The sequence below is a fragment of the Hoplias malabaricus genome, chromosome 2 (assembly GCF_029633855.1).
Source record: "Hoplias malabaricus isolate fHopMal1 chromosome 2, fHopMal1.hap1, whole genome shotgun sequence".
Lineage (NCBI taxonomy): Eukaryota > Metazoa > Chordata > Actinopteri > Characiformes > Erythrinidae > Hoplias > Hoplias malabaricus.
The window spans coordinates 69010942-69028813 of record NC_089801.1 but is presented as its reverse complement, the minus strand read 5'-3'; the positions used below and the strand labels follow the sequence as shown (position 1 = coordinate 69028813).

The window sequence follows — 17872 nt, the reverse complement described above, 5'->3', positions numbered from 1 at the left end:
GTTCGAAATTCGACATTGAAGAGTCAGGATACTGGAGTTCGGCATTGGCTGGTGTTTATTTACACAAACACAGGATCATGTATGAGTACAACTGGGTGATCACGTTCTATCTCAGGACGATCTGAAGTTTGGAAACTGGAGGCTCAGATGTTTCCTCACGTGCATGCAGAAAAGCACAGGCACAGCTTGGTCATCAGTTTGTCACTAGTTCAGTCTATAGCCAGTCCAGTCTGTTCCCAATCCCAAACACCAAATATTTTAGAAGGGCCTTATATACATTGGAGAAGGGGAAGTGAATAGGAGGAAGAAGATGAGTTTGAGGTGGGGTAAGAGCATTGATGAGAAGAAGAAAGCAGTGTGAGAGGAGTGGTATCATGTAAGAGGGGGAATGATTGGAGGGAACGGGGGATGGGATTGAGGGGTATAACAAAAGGTCACACAAAGCTGCAAAAAGCCTATATAGTTTCTCTCAATACCCATTCACCATTGGACATTATGGTTAACACTAACCAAGTATTAAATGACATACAGTCCACAGCAAACCTAATGTTGCTTCAAATAAATTGTGCACCACCTTTTAAAATATGGAACTTTTAATTTTTGCTTACTCAACAATTTTTGCAATATATATATATATATACATATATACACACAATAAACTATAAACTATTAAAATAGCTATGTTATAACATTGTAGCAATAATATACATTCTTATTTTAATATATTATTGTTCTACTATAGCATTGTTCTTCTTAATTCTTTTTTTTTTACATTATACATCCATCGCATCGCTAGTTATGATTCCGGACTTCTATATTTGTTGTTATATATTGTTAATGCTGGCTTTCTGTTCAAGTTTGTATTGTACTGAGTGTATGTTTTCATGTATGTCTTAGGTTAATGACAATGCACTACGTTGTAGGTGCGTTTTGTCCAAAGGCAGCCACCGTAGGAGCCTCGCGGCGCGTCGCACAGTTCCCTGCTCTGTTGTATGTTAATGGAGAGAGGCAGATCTAATGTGAGAAGAAACAACGTGTTTTTAAAGACAATTTTAATGAAACTTTAATATTCAAACCTCTCTGATCAAGCAGCTAGGATGTCGGACAGAGGGGAAGTGGATTTAACTGGAGCCAAGCAGAATACAGGCGTCTGGCTCGTCAAAGTGAGTTTTAACGAATGACTTGGCTCTTTGGGTTTACTAACGTTAGATAACTTACCTTATTTTTTATTTTTCATTATTATACAGTTATTATAGCTACAGTTTATTGAACGCTGATCCATTTAAAGTGGGATGAACAGTTCGAGTTAGGTTCCAGCTACAGCCTGTTTGAGTCTCATACTGTAACTTACAGATAGTAATTTAGCCACAGAAGGAGCTAGGCAGTAAACACTATATATATCTGATCATATTTAGTACTGTTCATACATTACTCCTGCTTAAGATAGAATTCGAAATGTAATAGTTACATATTTGCCATGTTATTTGTAAACGTGGACATTAGAAACATCTGTTTTATAGGTTTGTATTAAGCAGATAAACAGTTCGGCTATAGTTAGCTTACCCTGGCACATTGTTTCACTTAAGGAGCCTATATTCTATTTTCCTCAAGCAGTTTACATTGTTTTTCCCATGGTCCTCCTCTTTTTTTATTTTATGCACCAAAACACATACACTTCACGACGGCATGAAGGTTTTAAAACGTTTAATCCATTATATTTCAGCGGGCTCTGTTTCATACTGCAGCATTAACAGAGATATGTCAAATTAGCTCTTTTTATTATATTGTCTACTGTTGTGTCTCATTCAGAAGGGAGTCAAGCAGAAACACTTCAGTGTAAAAACAGGCTAAAGGGCTGTATATGGATAATTGAAGGTGATGTCACAAAATAATGATTTCAATACATGGTGTATTGCATTTTATATTTAATGCACGGCTACGGAAATTTTATTTTTACAGCATCTGGGTTCTTAAATGTTTCTAACTGAAAGTAGATGTTAACAGGTTTAGCAGTTAAATATAAATTGTTTTAACTAACACTCTTTATGTACCACACAGGTACCGAAGTATTTATCTCAGCAATGGGCCAAAGCTACAGGAAGAGGAGAAGTTGGGAAACTTCGAATTGGCAAGTATGTAATGTTTTGTTATATGCTTTATAGTGCATTTCAGGGTTAGGACAGTCATGCTCCACACAGATGTCAATTTTCATAGAAATCTGTTAAATGAGTTAATTTAATCACAATGTGTTTGTTTCTGTTTTTAAGGAATCAAGGAAAGGCAGAGGTAAGTTCCATTAAAAATGTCACTGTTTGGAGCTAACTGTAGTAGTTTTTATATAGACCTCTAATTACATTTGTTTGCATGTGCAGTGAAACTAGAACAAATAAAACAAGCCTAGTTTTGCCGGAGCACCATTAGCCATATAGCCATTGTCACAGAAGTGTTACTTTTTTACATGTGTTTTTTTTGTGTGTGAGTGTGTTGTACAGAAAATATGGAGGGCAGATAATAAATGCAGAAATGAAAAAAGAACACAAAGTTTTGTTCATAATATATAACACCGGCATCAGTGTTTTTCTTTTTAATATTATTTAAAGATAAATACTAGGTGATCTACCACTAAAGACCAAAGAAGACCAAGAACATTTTGTTGATTTTAAAAATTACAATTTTATTTATTCTGTGTTTACCAAGGTTACAGGTAAAACTAAAGCCACAAAATGTCTCCCCACCACAAAGACACACACTCGCATTAAATAAGACAAATTCAGCAGTCCTCCTCTCTCTGTGAGATATAATACATTTGTAAATGTTGCAAAAGAGTTCAAAGCTTGTGAACAGTGGAGAAACGTAACTAACGCAGAGCCAAACACAGCCACAGAAACACACACAAACGGAGCGTGTTCCTGTCTTATTTCCTATTATTCAGCCATGGTTCATGCTGAAGAACCTACTGTCCTTTGGTTCAAGCTGGGAACAGATTTTTCTTTTTTGGTTTCTGCAAACCAGTTTATGTCGATGGAAACATGCCGAACGGTTCCCAATTTAGTTCACAAATTGGAGTGTGAAATATGGCTGAAATAACAGACAGCGTAGTAGTGACACCTTAAGTACATTATCAAATAAGGTAAATTAAACACACAATGCTAAATCTAGTTTGCTGCGAGACACAAAATGAAATCTTGTATGCTTCTCATTTTCCATTAATTTTCTACATTATTGTTTTGTTTTTTTCTTTTACAAACATAGCAAAAATATGCTGTTTAATTGTACACTACAACGGAGAGAAACTGAACGGTGTTATTAGATTATTTTGATTTCACAGATTATTAGCTGCCCTCTGTGCACACATTAATATATTTTTTTCTATTACTTACGTTCAGTAAGTTTTTTTTGCAGAAAACCTATGTATGTATTTAAGTTCTATGAAGAGGACGTGTTCCATTTTGTTTATTTAGATATTCAGCAGAACCTGTTTGACTGTATAGCTATATTTAATTCTGTAAATATTGGTGCAGTTTATAAGTAAATGGTGTGCACTTTGACTTGCTCTTTGTTAGGTGTCATTCACACTGAATGAGGAGTTGACTCTGATAGACAGCTCTAGCGAGAAAGCTTCAGTGGTCCGTGCCCCTCGGGAACACCCCTTCACCATGCAGACTGTGGGTGGCCAGACTTTGACCGTCTTCACAGAGAACTCTTCAGGTGAGCATCTACTAGCAGACTTGTCTGATTGACCAATCAGAAGCCAGCGTTAAAATACAAATTGTGGTTTCTTAGCTTAGATTAAGCATGAAAATAACTTGGCCTCTGCCATATTCAGCATCCTGTCATGCCACAGAGCTTTGCAAAGCTTTCTTTGGTGAGCATATGCAAAAGAAAACAGTGAGTAATTGCTTTGGCTGTGTTTAATGTCTTTGATGTCTTCCTCACTATGAAGTCTACTGTAATATGCTGAAGCTAACTATTTGCTCCAATTCATAGCATATGAATGTTTGTTAGAAATGGGTGACATAAGCACAACATAAATACTATTCTACATTCATTTGTGAAACAAACGATATAGGGATGTAGCCAATAAGGAATTTCTAATTTCATGTAGATGATGGGAGTGTTTTGCGTGTTTATATGCAGCAGTAATGGTAGGTATGTGTGTTTATATTAGCAGATAATTTTTCTAGCTTTCCCTCTCTGTGCTCTTTTCTTCACTTTCTTTCTTTAGCACATTTCTTGCTTTTCAGTATATTATTCACAGTGCTATGTGACAAATGTAGCATTTTTTGTGATGATCCTGTTGGTTTGTGTTGAGCTTGTGCTGTTGCCCGTGTGCAACTTTTTCTCTGCTTCCATTCAATCAGTGTGTTGTGCTTTGGGTGTGTGATATGATAGTCTCCGTAGTTGCAACTTGCAGTTCTGTTATACACTCAATTCTCTGGTTTTAACAAACCAAAACAAAGCAGTCTCTGCACTTCTTTTTTTTTACATGACTGCAGTGTTTTTGTGTTATGCTTGGGGTGTGTGTGGTTGTGAAGTACGCTGATATTTCTATGAGGGTAAGCTTGAGTTTGCTTCAGCATCAGGATTGAGCTTTATGATTTTACTTGCTGCAACTGGGAGACTACTGGCAAATCTCAATAATGAAGCATTTTCATTCACTCTTGTTCCACTGTCCATATTTATCTGTTTTAATTTTGTGTGGTGTCAAGTTAATGTTAATTACATACTTTTGTGTTTTTCAGACAAAGCTGCATTTATTTGCTGCTTAGATTGATTAACACAGAAAAATTTTTTGACACGTCTCTGTATTCAGAAAAAGAATAGAAAACCTTCTGACTCAAAGCTCCCTGCTTCAGTAACCTCAGTGCATTGACTTCAGGTACAGATATATTCTAATCATAATCAGACTTTGTCAGTCAGAGTTTGTGACATTTTTGGATTTTTTGAATATGTACTTAAGCAAAGTCCTATTTTTTTACACATTTTTTTACATTTGAACATTAACAGCTTGTCACATGCCATGTCAGTATCTAGTTAAACATATACATGGTACATACAGAGAGGTAACACAGAGCAGAAGGTCGGTTCTGAAGTGTCTAATAAAATTCTCTAGAGGTTGTGAGTCAACAAGGTTTCTGTTTTTTAAATTTTACCAATCATAGAGATATGCCTTAAAACTAGTCTTTGGTAATGCACTATACATGTAGCTGATCTACAATATGATGAAATTAATAGGCAATAATTGGTTTTACATTTTAAAATATTTAATTAAATAATCCGAGTATCTAAATAAATAAATTCTCTAAATAGCTATCCCTGATTAGTCCTAGTCCATTTTACTGCTTCCTGACACTTCCTGACACTTCAGGCTTTCTGAAGACTGTGGTGGTGTAAACGTCTATATGTTTTTTGACTGTCGAAATGGGAGTGGAGTGAATATGCTTCTGGATTGAGGTTGAGCCAGTTTACCGCTGTGTTTAAGCAACAAATCGGCTTAAATTATGTTTAAAAACTCGTTCTCCGACTCCACATGCAGTCAGCCAAGACATGTTTTGTTTCAGATTTGTGTTGAAGCTTTGAGCTTCTGGTTAGCTATTAGCATTTTGCATCCTTAAAATCAACAAGCATTTACCTCAGAATCTGGAGGATTTATGGTGGTATCATAACAATACACTTTGAATGATGCTAATGGGTAGCCATCTTATTAATTATATATCAACTAAATAATTATTACCTTGTATGTCCAGTGCAATAAAAATTAAATAAATATTAGACACCAAACATGCATTGGCTGCTCAACTACAATTGAATGTAGTTGAGTTTGACTTTGGTCAAACCAACTTTTTAACCTCTGACAGGTTGGGTTTTCCTTATAAATGTTAAGGGAATGTGTGCAAGCTATGAGACTAATTGATTATATTTTGGCTATTTGCAGTACTCCTCTGTGTGTGGTGTGTGTGGTGTGTGTGTGAGAAATTGCTTGATTTTGTGAAAGAAAAAGTGGCTAAAATTTTGGCCTTTGTGTGCTTGGCTCTTGGCTAATTCTTATATGGCTACACAGAAAGATACGCTAGCAGTGCTGCAGTACTGTGTGTGTGTGTGTGTGTGTGAGAGAGAGAGAGAGAGAGAGAGAGAGAGAGAGTGGGTTCCTTTGGTTCTCATGTTGCCATCCCTCTCATAGGCCAGTCAGACGCTGAAGGCAGCAGCTCAGGTACTGGTACAGGCCCAGGTGAGTCCTCATCGCCGCCACCTGTCTGCTGACAGGAATATTGCTGCGTCCATTGGGGACCGTACATAATGCCTTTATAAACATGGTCAAAATCAACTTAAATCTTCAGGATTCTGTGAGAAAAAGAGCACAGTCTTGAACTATGATTTCCTAAAGTGGTGAAAATGATTATTAATCATTATGAAAGGGTTCCTCATCCAGACTGTATAACAAATCTTCCTGTTGTGTAAGAGTGGGTGGCAGTTGGTGTGCATCGTAAATGGAGTGTCCAGAGATATTTGTAACTTAACTGTGGTCCAGAAACAATGGAAAATGTCACTGATCATACGGAGATTGTACCTGATCTCATCACATAGTATGTTGCAATGAGTTACAATGACTGTCTTGCACCATTAACTTTTTGAACATGTGTCTTTTCACAAAGACAAAATAGCACTGGAGGGAGTGGTGGTGCAGCGAGCCGAGTGCAGACCAGCCGCTAATGAAAGCTACATGAAGTTGAAACGGTGAGGACAGACATTGACACACTGACACTTGTACATAAATAAATATTGCATAGGACTAAACATATTTGGTTGTTTGTTTAGTGTGATTGCTATCAGAATGTTGGCTCCCTTTTCACTGGTTCATTGTTTATCCTTTTATTTCCATAAACAGTGTAATGGACCTGCGATCATTAAGCTTGCCATTGCACACTCCATGGCTGTGTTTAAGACACAGCATGCACCTGGCTCTGCTTCACCATGTTGCTAAGCAACAGCACTGTTAACACTATCAATCAACTTTTTAGGGAGCTTTGCATTTGATCGAAAATGTTTAGAAACTTCCATCCATCCATATATTGTCTATAACCGGTTATCCAGTTCAGGGTCACGGTGGGTTTTTTGGTTCTAAGTAGTGTTCACTCCTCTTGCAGGTTGCAGATCGAGGAGTCCTCCAAACCCCACAGATTCTCTCAGCAGCTTGAGAAAGCCGTCACCACCAACTACAAACCTGTGGCCAATCACGCATATAACGTGAGTCAAAAAGGTTTTGGCATTGCAGTGGCTATTTGAGAATTGTAAGCAAAATAGACATTTTATACATCCTATTTAACATTTAGTTAAAATCATGTCTTGATTTGAAGCATGTAAAGGGAACACACTTGGGTCTGTTTCACACATACTGGTGTAAATTGTAATCAGAAAATGGAGCACAATCTGCCAATTGCAGTGCCTCGCAGATGTGTCCAAAAAACATTTGTTAACATTCAAATTCCACAAATACAGGTTGTCAGACAGCATTTTAGTTAAATATTTCATCACCTCCCTCCTCAGACACTGAAGTAAAAATGCTGTTTTCCCTTTTTATGCAATGCAATGTGTTTAGGATTCAGTTTCCTAGAAAGCGTTAGGATTTCCATTATTGTCCTGTCAACAGAGTGGCTGCACTCTCCTAGATTTCTTCTGAAATCATGATGTGTCTCAGAGAAAACAGGAGTAAATAAAAATAGAAATATTTACCTTCATGTTGTGTCTTTAAAGGTTTAATTAATTTGTCAATAGTAAGTGTCTCATTATTTAACCATTACATCTGCAGCAGCATTAAACAAAAAATTCAGCACACAATCCAAATCACTCTCACATTAGCAGGACTGACTTTTTTTTTTACTGTAATGCTCATTCACACTTTCTCTCACCACCTTGTGTTCTGTCCTGTAGCTTGACTATGAGAAAAAGAAGAAGGAAGAAGGAAAAAGGGCACGAGCAGACAAGCAACAGGTACTGGACATGCTCTTCTCTGCCTTTGAGAAGCACCAGTATTACAACATCAAAGACCTGGTGGACATCACCAAACAACCTGTGGTAAGAAGGGTATTCTTATTGCTCTCCTAAGCCAAGGCTTTAAAAACATACTTTATGGAATAACTTCATGTAAGCTTGGCTAAAGTGAAAATTCAAATTCTGAAATACAATATTGCATTCTGCTAGTGCCATATTACAATTATGACCTAGAAGTAGTGTACTGCAATCTGAAAGGCATTACATTCTTAGGATGGCTACATACATTTTTCAGTTCATTAATGTGAAAGCAGTTTAGCTTTTTCAGTGATGCATGCCCATTTCAACTTCATTACTTTCAAATATAACTCATCAACCTATATGTTTATAATAATTAAAACTAGGGTGACCAGACGTCCTCTTTTACCCGGACATGTCCTCTTTTTTAGACTTAAATAAATGTCCGGGCGGAATTTCACAAACGTCCGGGAGTTTGTTTTTCTAGAGCTTACATAGAACTTCGAGAAGCGTTTCGTTCACAAACTAGTCCTGCCCTCCCCTACTCCGATTGGTTCGCTTGAGTGAGAAGGGGGCGTGGTGAAGTAGCCTAGAATCTTCTGACTGTAGAGCTACCGTTATTGGTCGATAACCTTCTCTGTAAACATTTAATTGGTCAGTCTGCACGTCAGTAGTCCTTGTTTACGTCAGGCAAAGCTCATGTACCTACTCTCATCTCAAGCAGCTATGCCGAAACGTAAAAGTAAGTTCTCAAATGAATTAAAAAAGAAATTCCCATGTGTAGCAAGGGACCTAAAAGCACACATAGGTTCAACGGTAGCGAGAGCTCATCACCCCCATTTCCGACCAAATTTCACTGTACATAAAATAGCAGATTAGAATAAATGATTCCAAACTTTAAAGACAATACTTGTATGCCAAGTAGAATGTAAGTATGACTGAAATATCTATCATTAATGATCATACGGTAAATAGACTATTGCTTTTGACATCTTTTTCCCCAATGTTTGTTTGAAGATTTATCTGAAGGAGATCCTGCGTGACATTGGTATTTACAACGTTAAGGGGACTCATAAGAACACTTGGGAGCTGAAGCCTGAATACAGACATTACCAGAATGAGGAAAAGAGCGACTGAGCTGTTAAAAGTTATTTTGTCTCTGATTTCTATGAACATTTTAATAGCAACCGATGTATTTTACCATAGAACCATGGATCTGTGTACATAAGTTATGGGCCCAGTTTAGAAGTGTTTTGGTTTTTTTTTTTTTTAAATGGCTTGTATCTTGTTCCTTAAATGTTGAGGTGGATTACAGAAGAGCTGGCAAATAATTTGTTAAACCCTATTAATGTTTTAATTGACAGAAGTGTGTAATAAATGTTTTGTTCACAACTAACCCATGTGGTGATGTTAATTGAACCTTTAATAGTTACTTGCCTACAATGAGTGCTTCCATTTACAACCAGTTAAATGTGCTAGAATTATGCTGTTTAAAAGTGCTGTGCTTTCCAAACAATTTTATAGTCAAAGTGGCTCTAGGTCACTTAAAATTCTCATTTAAGAATGGCATGGTCCAGCTTTTGCATTAGGTTAAATTAAGTCATAGTCCACAGCATGTTACAATAGTGCAGTTGTACTAGTTTTGTTAAACAATTCAGAATTACAGTACTAAAGAACAATTTCACAAGACATTTTGGTTTGGTTGATATTGGGATTTTGATAAAATTTATATTTAATCCTCAGTAAAGACCCATAGAATATGACACTGGAACCGGGGCACATGAGCCTAAGTGCCAAGTCTAGGCTAGAGATATAAAGCTCCTCAGCATTGGCCTGTGGTATAGTGTAAATGTAGAAGTCACTGGAGCAATGGACCATTATCCAATAGCTTCAGCACGTGTTTAAGTACCTGGCTGGGAAATGCAAACAAATCCTCCTAAATATTCAAATGTCACAAAGCCTCCCCCCAAGAACCTATTCTGTAGCTTAGATACTTAATTAACTTGGGACCAACATTTGGCCATAAAGTGCATGTTCGAGTACCAAGGTTGCTTGTCAGTTGCAAATAAACATCAGGTGGTAAACATGACTGGGAGGAAGGTAAAGTTGAGCATCCAGTATTGACCAGCAAGTCATAGAAATCACCACTTCTCAATATTTGGCCAAAGTTTCATAACACATTGCATAAAGCAACTCATACTAGCAGCACTTCATATACAAGACGAGTTTAGCCAGCAGCTTGACTTTATTTTTATTTCACAAATAGTGCCAAGAAATCCTATACAATCCTGTGATTCGAGAAAGGACATGGGGAGAATAACTGTACAACTGCTGTCTGAGAGCTGACATGCACACAGCAAACCAATACCCAGGCAGTCATTTTCACTGACGTGATGGAGCTAATTAAAAAAAAAAAAAAAACCTGCGCATTTTCTTTGGAACGCAAGCTCTGCAAGATATTTCAGCTCACTAAAATACTGTTCTCCCCCAGAATGATGAGTCAATGCAAGGCCAGTGGTCTTCTGGATGGACAACACTGAAATTGAAGTAGTGGCCTCAGCAGGGGAAGGGGGTTAAAAAGAGCTTCTGGGTCCAATTCTGATGAAGTCGGGAGGAATGAGTGATCCAATTGCTCCGCAAGCCCTCATAGCCACCAGGCTGATGTCTTGCCACTGATGGGAGAGGCACTTGAGGACATGAGCAGGGGAGTTTACTGTAGAGACAAGAACAATTTGTCAGCAAGCAGCAGTGAAATTCAAGCTGAGCTAGGCATATGTACCATTCAAGCCAATGAGACAAAGTACAACTTAATTGATGCAGATTTACAGTGAAGACAGACTGAGCTGCTGTGTCCCATGAACAGGACTTATGTATAAAGATTACATTTATACACTGCCACATGAGCCAGGGCGCAAAAATTTCAGCAAGTCAATCTCATAGTGATGGATTCAGCCATTAAATTTTGACGTAGAATGTAATTGGTAGGGTAATGACTGTGGGATAATCACTTCACCACAAACAGACCATCTCACAATAAAATTAAATAGTAAGAATAACTTCAAACTAAAAGAGTCTCACGTCTCCCATTTTCTTTTCAGCTGATCAAAAAAAATTATCCAATGAATGACTCTTTTTAAATAAAATGTTACACCGTGAGTTTAGTCTATTCATTTTCCACAACAATACCCTATAGATCCTGTCATTTCATTTTAACAAGATCATGTTCAATCTGTTCTCCCTTCTTCAATCTACTACTGTCACTACAGACAGTTAGAAAGCGCAAGGAGGGTTGCTGTTGCATCCTAGTGCAAACCTATAGGCCACTGATAATGGCTGAAGGTCTATCAGAGGATGCCTAAAACAACGCTTTCAAGCGTCTGCTGAGAGACCCAGTTCCCCAAACACTAATCACGAGCATGTGTTTATGGATGAGTGCACTCATTTAAATTTATGCCACTTTTATTACCAAGGACTTAACCACAAATCTAACTGTAAAAAAAAATACAAATAGACAGCTCATGCTTACGCATTTCTCAATCTCAAGACCGTCTTTGAAGAAAAGCATGTAGGGAGTGACGCCATCCTCACGGAAGTCAAGCAAGCCGATTGCACCATCTGGGTTCATGGATTCCCCTGTGAAAAACTGTAAAGCAACGAGTGTTTTATTAGTGTTATTTTGCTTTAATTATGCACAGTTCATTCTCTATTGACAGGTATGAATCTGCACTTAAGAGTGTTTCCATATGAAAGGATACACAGAAGTTTACATAGGAAATCACATTCAAAGTGAAACAGGAAGCCCACCCAAAAACGTACTCTGTATGTAATTGTTTCATTGGTCATGACCTCCAAAGGTGTCCTAAGATTGTCATCATTGTACGTTCAAGTGATAGGCTCTTGGAGAGTATGAAAAACAGCATACCTGAAAATTTTTGATGTTGCCTAGGATTTTCTTGACCTCAGCTGGTGCATTGGCCATGAATGGATCTACCCGGTTAGGACTTGTTTCCTGCAGTTTGGCCTTCACCCTGTCACAGTCAACATATACATATTAAAAACACAATTACAGTCAAATAACAAGGGCAATAAAATATAAAAAAGGGGGTTTTGTTTTCCCCAATTCAATCTCACAAGCCACTTAAAGGACTTGAAGAAAGCGCAGGGAGTTTAATTTAGCATCAATATTATAAAACCCAGGCAGTCACATGACAAAACTGGGCTGTCAAATGATGCAAAAGACTGAGACACAACAGCTTTTTGTCAGTGTACGAATGATTAAACAATGGCTACAAGATACACTCATGTGAAATCAACATCTACTAAAACAAATCCACATTCTAGGTTACAGCAAGTAATGATCACGAGCTATTGGTGTTGACATACCAACCTTCCCCATTTCAGGAGTACATGCTCAGAGCATTTTGCAAAAATATATTATGAATACAACATGACAGCCATATGGCCAAATCTCAGGACAACAGGACCAGCAGGTCAGCTATGATAACGTGAACAATGGTTACTTAGTTAACCACAGGGAGGGGATTTTTCTTTTTTTTTTTTTAATATCATCCCATCACAATTTGCGGAGGGAAAAAAAAATAATTCACCTGTAGGTGGGTAACATTGATGTATTTTTGCTGTAGATTGAATTGACTAAATTTGAGAGCGCACCAACTTAAAGTAATCAGATCCGAAGTACTACAATCGAAACAATACAAGTACCAAATGTGTTTGCGGTAATTCAAAACAGAGAATTAAACTTACAGAACAAGGTTTCCCCAAATTTTTAAGACTTCCTTTTGTAATTTCAAAAGGTGATATTGCTCCAGACAAAACACTTACGCTTTCATGTAATCCTTGATGTAGGTTGTGTAGGACTTTTTGTCATAGCTGGTCTCCTGCAGTTTGTGGTTGAGGACAATGTCAACGCCAGAGATCGTATTGGTCTCACAACCCTCATCCTGGACCTCAGCTGATGCATTGCCACCAATCAGCGCATCATCGATGTCGCCCTCACTTCTGCTAATCATCTACAAACACAAAAATAAATGAAAAAAATAAATACACCACAATAAAAATAGGAACTGTTTTCTTTAGCAGCTTTTACGAATTACATGTAAATCACATTGCGTGAACAAAGTGATGTAACAACTCAAATGAACTGGTAGATATAACTAGATATGCCACTAATCTATTAGGTGTCAGCAGGAAAATTTGATGGACACCAGAACAATCAAGAACACTGCCATAAAGTTTAAAAGGGGACTTCTATTTTACAACAAAACACTACTCTGTACATGACAACCACCACCTCATGACGTGTCTTGCACTCTGTAGTCATTATACAATATCAAAACCAGGTCTTCTTGACGATTTAGTTAATAGGTCTGTTTTTGTCATTTGAATTCAGTGCTCATTAGGGCCAAAAATTAAAAATGCCATTCAGCAATTTCAACATTCTACTACTTTAAAATGAGAACACTAGCATTGAGTTGTACACAGTAGCATCTTACATTATTCAATCCTTCAAAACATCTGTTTAACCTCCAAACAGGTCCTGATCGAGCAACAAATTTAGTAAATGTAAAAATTCTAAACTTGTATTAATTAATTGTTCAGTCCTAAATTTTATGTCATTAATCTCCACACATCTCTTGGTAATGTATATATTAAACAAACAAAATAAACATCCAGGGTTCTAGACATGTTAAAGGGAATGCTGCAACAAACTGGTCTTACCACTAACGCTGAGTCATTCATTTAGACACTGAAGCGCTACAGTTAACAAGCCCCTAAGTGACATCATAAGACACAACATATAGCGCCTTTCCACCAAAAGAACTCTCGTTCTTCAACACGATCTGAAACCTATCATCTTTCCAGTGAACCAGCCCATGTTTCTACAAGTTTCTCTTTTTAGTTCCAGTTGGGAACAAACTTTACTGATTTGGAAAACCAGTTTTTGTCAGTGAAAAGATGCCAAACGGCTCCAAATTCAGTTCAAGAACTCATAGGTAGAGAAGTACCAAAAAAGGCCCATACATGGAAAAAAAGCCAAACCCTTACCTTTCCCTCAACTTCGATCATCATGCCATTTTCTGACTCTTTGATTTTGTAGATGTCTGAAAACATCTCATCTCCTGTCAAACAAAAGAAAAAAAATACATTTTAGTCGCTGCATGTTTAAGTTAAACATGGCTATTTTACAGATTTTTTTTTACAACCATGTACAAACTTAAGCGTCTTCTAGAAACAAGATTTACAAATTCAGCAGTGATATAACGTATACATTAAGGACGCCAGAGTGATTCAGCAGTCAAAACATTGTCCCCTTCATGATCCCTAATGATGCACTAAACCATCCGAGTCCAGAGGTCCAAGAGTAAAACAGATTTCACCTCCAGACATCACGCCAAACAAATTTTCCTGTTCCCCCCCCAGAAATGAGGTATTGTTTAAAGCCTCCAAACATGTTGGCAATGAGGGACAGACATTTTATTAAAGGATATAACTCTTAGATTGCGTTAGCTCAGAGAAAGACGTTGGTGTGAATAAATGTTAGCTGAATGGTAGAGTAATTTCAAGAGGGTGGAGAACAAGTGATCTCAGGGCCTGATTAAAGACATCTATGGGTCCCATCAGGAATTGCGGCAAATCTTTGTACTATATTGAATACACTAAAGAAAGTGTGATGGCACAAATAATATATAAAATCACAGTAAGTGTTATAATACATTTTTTATGAAAAGTGGTAGGACTTTGTTGAGGCTCAGCGGCGCCGCATGTATCATCAGCTGATTTGTTAAACACAGAGGCCTTAAACTAAGACTCACCGACCTTAACTCGGAGATATTGTTAACAGAGGCACACGTACACTAACACAACTCACCCAGGGTCTATAAGAGAAGCGAAAAACAGACATCAATTGTTTTAAATGATGTGTATGAGCGGACCGTTAGGGCACAACCCATTAGAACACGGCAGGGCCGCGTCTCAAACAATCCCCTGCTCCCTAGGTAGTCACCTACGCGCAACTGTGAAACGCCGGCTTTTAAATTCAGCCATCGCATTAGTGTACGAGTACAGACCCGTTCACATAATGCTTAATCCTATTTGGCTGTTATTTCAGCTCCATCTTAAAGTGTTTACGCGTATGAGACGTTAAAAGCAAGGCACCATTTGAGCCTCAGCCCAGCTTCGGCGTATCCACACCGGCGACAAACAACCCACCCGGCGTTTAACGTATAAAGGCACTTAGACCAACAACAGATCTGTAACCTCTCAACTCCAACAGAAATCAAACCTTTGTGACACAAGATACAGCGCCAAAAATAGACTGAGAACTGGTAAACCCCTCCTTTTTAACTTCCATCAGCAGCTAAGTTAGCAGAGCGCTGAAACCCGGGCCTCAGTTCGACGGGGCGACAAGACAGAAAAAACACGGCAAAAAGACCCCGGCACTCAAAAATACTCACATGCCCATATTAACTAAGCCCTTTAGAGAGTATGTGTGCGCTTTCTCACCGGTGATGAGGTCCTTGTAGATGATCATTTTGTCGGATTGTGTGAAGGCCTCTGAGGGACTCTACGCTGGCGGCGGACTCAGCTGAAAAGGCCGAGCACTCGAGCTCAGTTCTAGATACCGACGGAACAGGGTGACGTCAGTTCTCAAGAGAGCTCGCGAGCGACCCCCGGCGGCAGCGTTGCTTTTATGCAGCTGGTACCTATGGCGAGAGATTAGTCTCAAAAGTACTTTACAAACGCGTAAATGTTAATCCACAAATTAAACACAAGTCACAAATATGTTTCACTGTTCACAAATGAACACATCCCAATCTGTGTCTCACAGTCTGCAGTTTCGACAAATACCGTTACATTCATAAATACAAGTTTTTGGTTTTCATAGATATATCACAATTTTATGCGAAAATAAATACATCTGCTTAAATTTACATTGCAAATATTTGTAAAGTCGAAGTCTCGAATTTAATATTTATTTTGTAAATTGTAGAATCTGCGTTTGTGGATCAAGTCACTGACGTGTTTTCCGTGACGTACATTTGTTCGTTTCCTCTCGCGGGTTTTGGGATTTTTAGACTTTTCTTTCGCATTTCACCCGATCTCCCTCTTAATGGGGTTAACATAACTACATACTGAGAAAAATTAATGGAATGTTAAAAGGACCATCATTAAAAAAAAAAAACTAAATTTTTGACACTGCACTGCTGACTGTCCCTTATATATGACACAAGGAGCAAAGAAAAAATAAACAACAACAAACTAAGTTCTCCAATGCAGTGCCCAAAACATGTTATAGTGTATTATACAGGGGACAAGACACTGGACTGAAAAGGAGACTGGACAAGAGACTGAACAGTGGACTGAATTTGGGACAATGTAGGAGCGGAGACAGGAAACTGCACTGGGCACAGGAACAGGGGACTGAACTGGAATAGGCCCATAGGGACCATGACATTAAAGGGGACAGAGACAAACACTGTGACAGGGACAAAGGCAGAAACCGGTAGAGGGACACGGACAGAGATAGGGACCAAAACTGGAACAGACACAGGTACAAAAACAAACATTGGTGTGTGCCCATGACTGGTAAGAGTCTGAGGAACAGTCTGAGAAACCTGCCGGGGCACAGTTCTGTGAGTCAGCCTCGAAGTCACAGGAGCTGACTCTTGGACACATTAAATGGTGCAGTAGTTGCATTCTGTCGCCGCTAGATGGCAAAATAAGAACACAACATCCATACCGTGGAAGCACTACACGTTCAGCTCCATTCCACGGATATTATCTTTTTATTTTCAAATTGTCTCACTGAAGAAACAATTTAAAAGACCATTAATATCCTGAATATGAAGAAATTCTACTGTGGATTTTTTTGTAATGGCCCTCTGAACATAGCTTTTAATGTAAATGTGTGGGGAAATTGCGTATTTGACTTAATTAATTGGACATTTTTTCTTTATTTTCAAAAAAGTCTCAAAAATCTGAAAATCTCACTTTATACACAACACAACACAACAGACTAATAATATTCTGAAGATGAATATATTTTACTGTGGTTTTTTTTTTTTTTTTTTTTTTTTGTAATGGCCCTGTGAACATAAAAGGATCACATGACCCACTCAGACCCAAACATCTACCATCCATTCTGGTGGCCACTGAGGGTTCCCCGACCTGGTGGAAATAATTTGGTATTATTGAAAAATTTGGAATGAACAAAATATCCAGAATCCATATCTTAAATAGAAGCTTAGCTCAGTCCTCTAGTCTCCTCATTTACATGTATATTTATGCATTTGGCAGACGCTTTTATCCAAAGCGACTTACAAAAGAGGATCTAACATTCAAACTAAAGCACGATTAATACAAAATACCTTACATTGAGTGCATCTTCATTCATGGTGAGTAAAAAAAAAAAACTCAGCAGGATCAGATGACCCATTCAGACACCCCCAAACATCTACCATCCACTCTGGTGGCCACTGGGGGGTTCCCCGACCTGGTCAGCGCTTAGCTCACTATGTTATGATTAATTCAGATGAAACGTAGGGGCTACGTGTTGTTTTTGGTCACATTATCGCGACTCAATTTTATGTGTTAATGCGCAAAATTTTAATAATGTGTTAACATGCATGTCTTCACACATGTAGAGCCCAACGGCATTCCATAATATCTTGGCGTGTTAACACGAAATTATACGCTACGTGTTAACACAAAGAATCCAAACACGTTTTGAGCCCAACGGCGTTCCATAGTGTTCACACTTTTAGAGGCCATCAGCGTTCGGGTTACGTTATTGGCACGTGAGAGCATACACTTCATACGCACTGTGCTCTAGTCATTTTACTTA

At 38.2% G+C, this 17872-nt stretch overlaps 2 protein-coding genes and 3 non-coding genes across 6 annotated transcripts; 1 reads left to right on the top strand and 4 right to left on the bottom strand.

Moving 5' to 3' along the window:
* Positions 1 to 940: 940 nt before the first annotated feature.
* gtf2f2a (general transcription factor IIF, polypeptide 2a) lies at positions 941 to 9797 on the top strand. 2 transcript variants are annotated; one of them, XM_066661258.1, is made up of 9 exons: positions 941 to 1163; positions 2059 to 2132; positions 2268 to 2286; positions 3564 to 3708; positions 6182 to 6229; positions 6654 to 6735; positions 7146 to 7245; positions 7930 to 8073; positions 9025 to 9797. In XM_066661258.1, exons 1-9 carry the CDS (start codon positions 1098 to 1100, stop codon positions 9142 to 9144), a joined length of 798 nt encoding a protein of 265 aa, XP_066517355.1. In that variant the 5' UTR covers positions 941 to 1097; the 3' UTR covers positions 9145 to 9797. The 2 variants fall into 2 exon arrangements, with proteins under 2 accessions (XP_066517355.1, XP_066517356.1); XM_066661259.1 differs by lacking the exon at positions 6182 to 6229 and having other exon boundaries at positions 9025 to 9793.
* Positions 9798 to 10246: 449 nt separating this feature from the next.
* Positions 10247 to 15688, bottom strand: tpt1 (tumor protein, translationally-controlled 1). Its single transcript, XM_066661260.1, has 6 exons — positions 15532 to 15688; positions 14074 to 14147; positions 12850 to 13037; positions 11930 to 12035; positions 11534 to 11650; positions 10247 to 10720 (listed from the first exon to the last, which is right to left on the bottom strand). Exons 1-6 carry the CDS (start codon positions 15557 to 15559, stop codon positions 10718 to 10720), a joined length of 516 nt encoding a protein of 171 aa, XP_066517357.1. The 5' UTR covers positions 15560 to 15688; the 3' UTR covers positions 10247 to 10717.
* Positions 11235 to 11364, bottom strand: LOC136689041 (small nucleolar RNA SNORA31). Its single transcript, XR_010801719.1, has one exon. It is a non-coding gene; the product is annotated as a small nucleolar RNA SNORA31 (small nucleolar RNA).
* Positions 11819 to 11887, bottom strand: LOC136689031 (small nucleolar RNA SNORD58). The gene has a single exon (XR_010801710.1). It is a non-coding gene; the product is annotated as a small nucleolar RNA SNORD58 (small nucleolar RNA).
* On the bottom strand, positions 12113 to 12242 carry LOC136689042 (small nucleolar RNA SNORA31). The gene has a single exon (XR_010801720.1). It is a non-coding gene; the product is annotated as a small nucleolar RNA SNORA31 (small nucleolar RNA).
* Positions 15689 to 17872: the final 2184 nt, after the last annotated feature.

Coding starts and splice junctions, on each gene's coding strand:
- gtf2f2a (XM_066661258.1), top strand. CDS start 1,098: ATGTCGGACAGAGGGGAAGTGGATTTAACTGGAGCCAAGCAGAATACA. Junction 6,736..7,145: donor AGCTACATGAAGTTGAAACG/GTGAGGACAGAC, acceptor CTCCTCTTGCAG/GTTGCAGATCGAGGAGTCCT. Junction 7,246..7,929: donor TGGCCAATCACGCATATAAC/GTGAGTCAAAAA, acceptor TCTGTCCTGTAG/CTTGACTATGAGAAAAAGAA.
- tpt1 (XM_066661260.1), bottom strand. CDS start 15,559: ATGATCATCTACAAGGACCTCATCACCG. Junction 12,036..12,849: donor ATCAAGGATTACATGAAAGC/GTAAGTGTTTTG, acceptor TGACTGTGACAG/GGTGAAGGCCAAACTGCAGG. Junction 11,651..11,929: donor GCAACATCAAAAATTTTCAG/GTATGCTGTTTT, acceptor GTTGCTTTACAG/TTTTTCACAGGGGAATCCAT.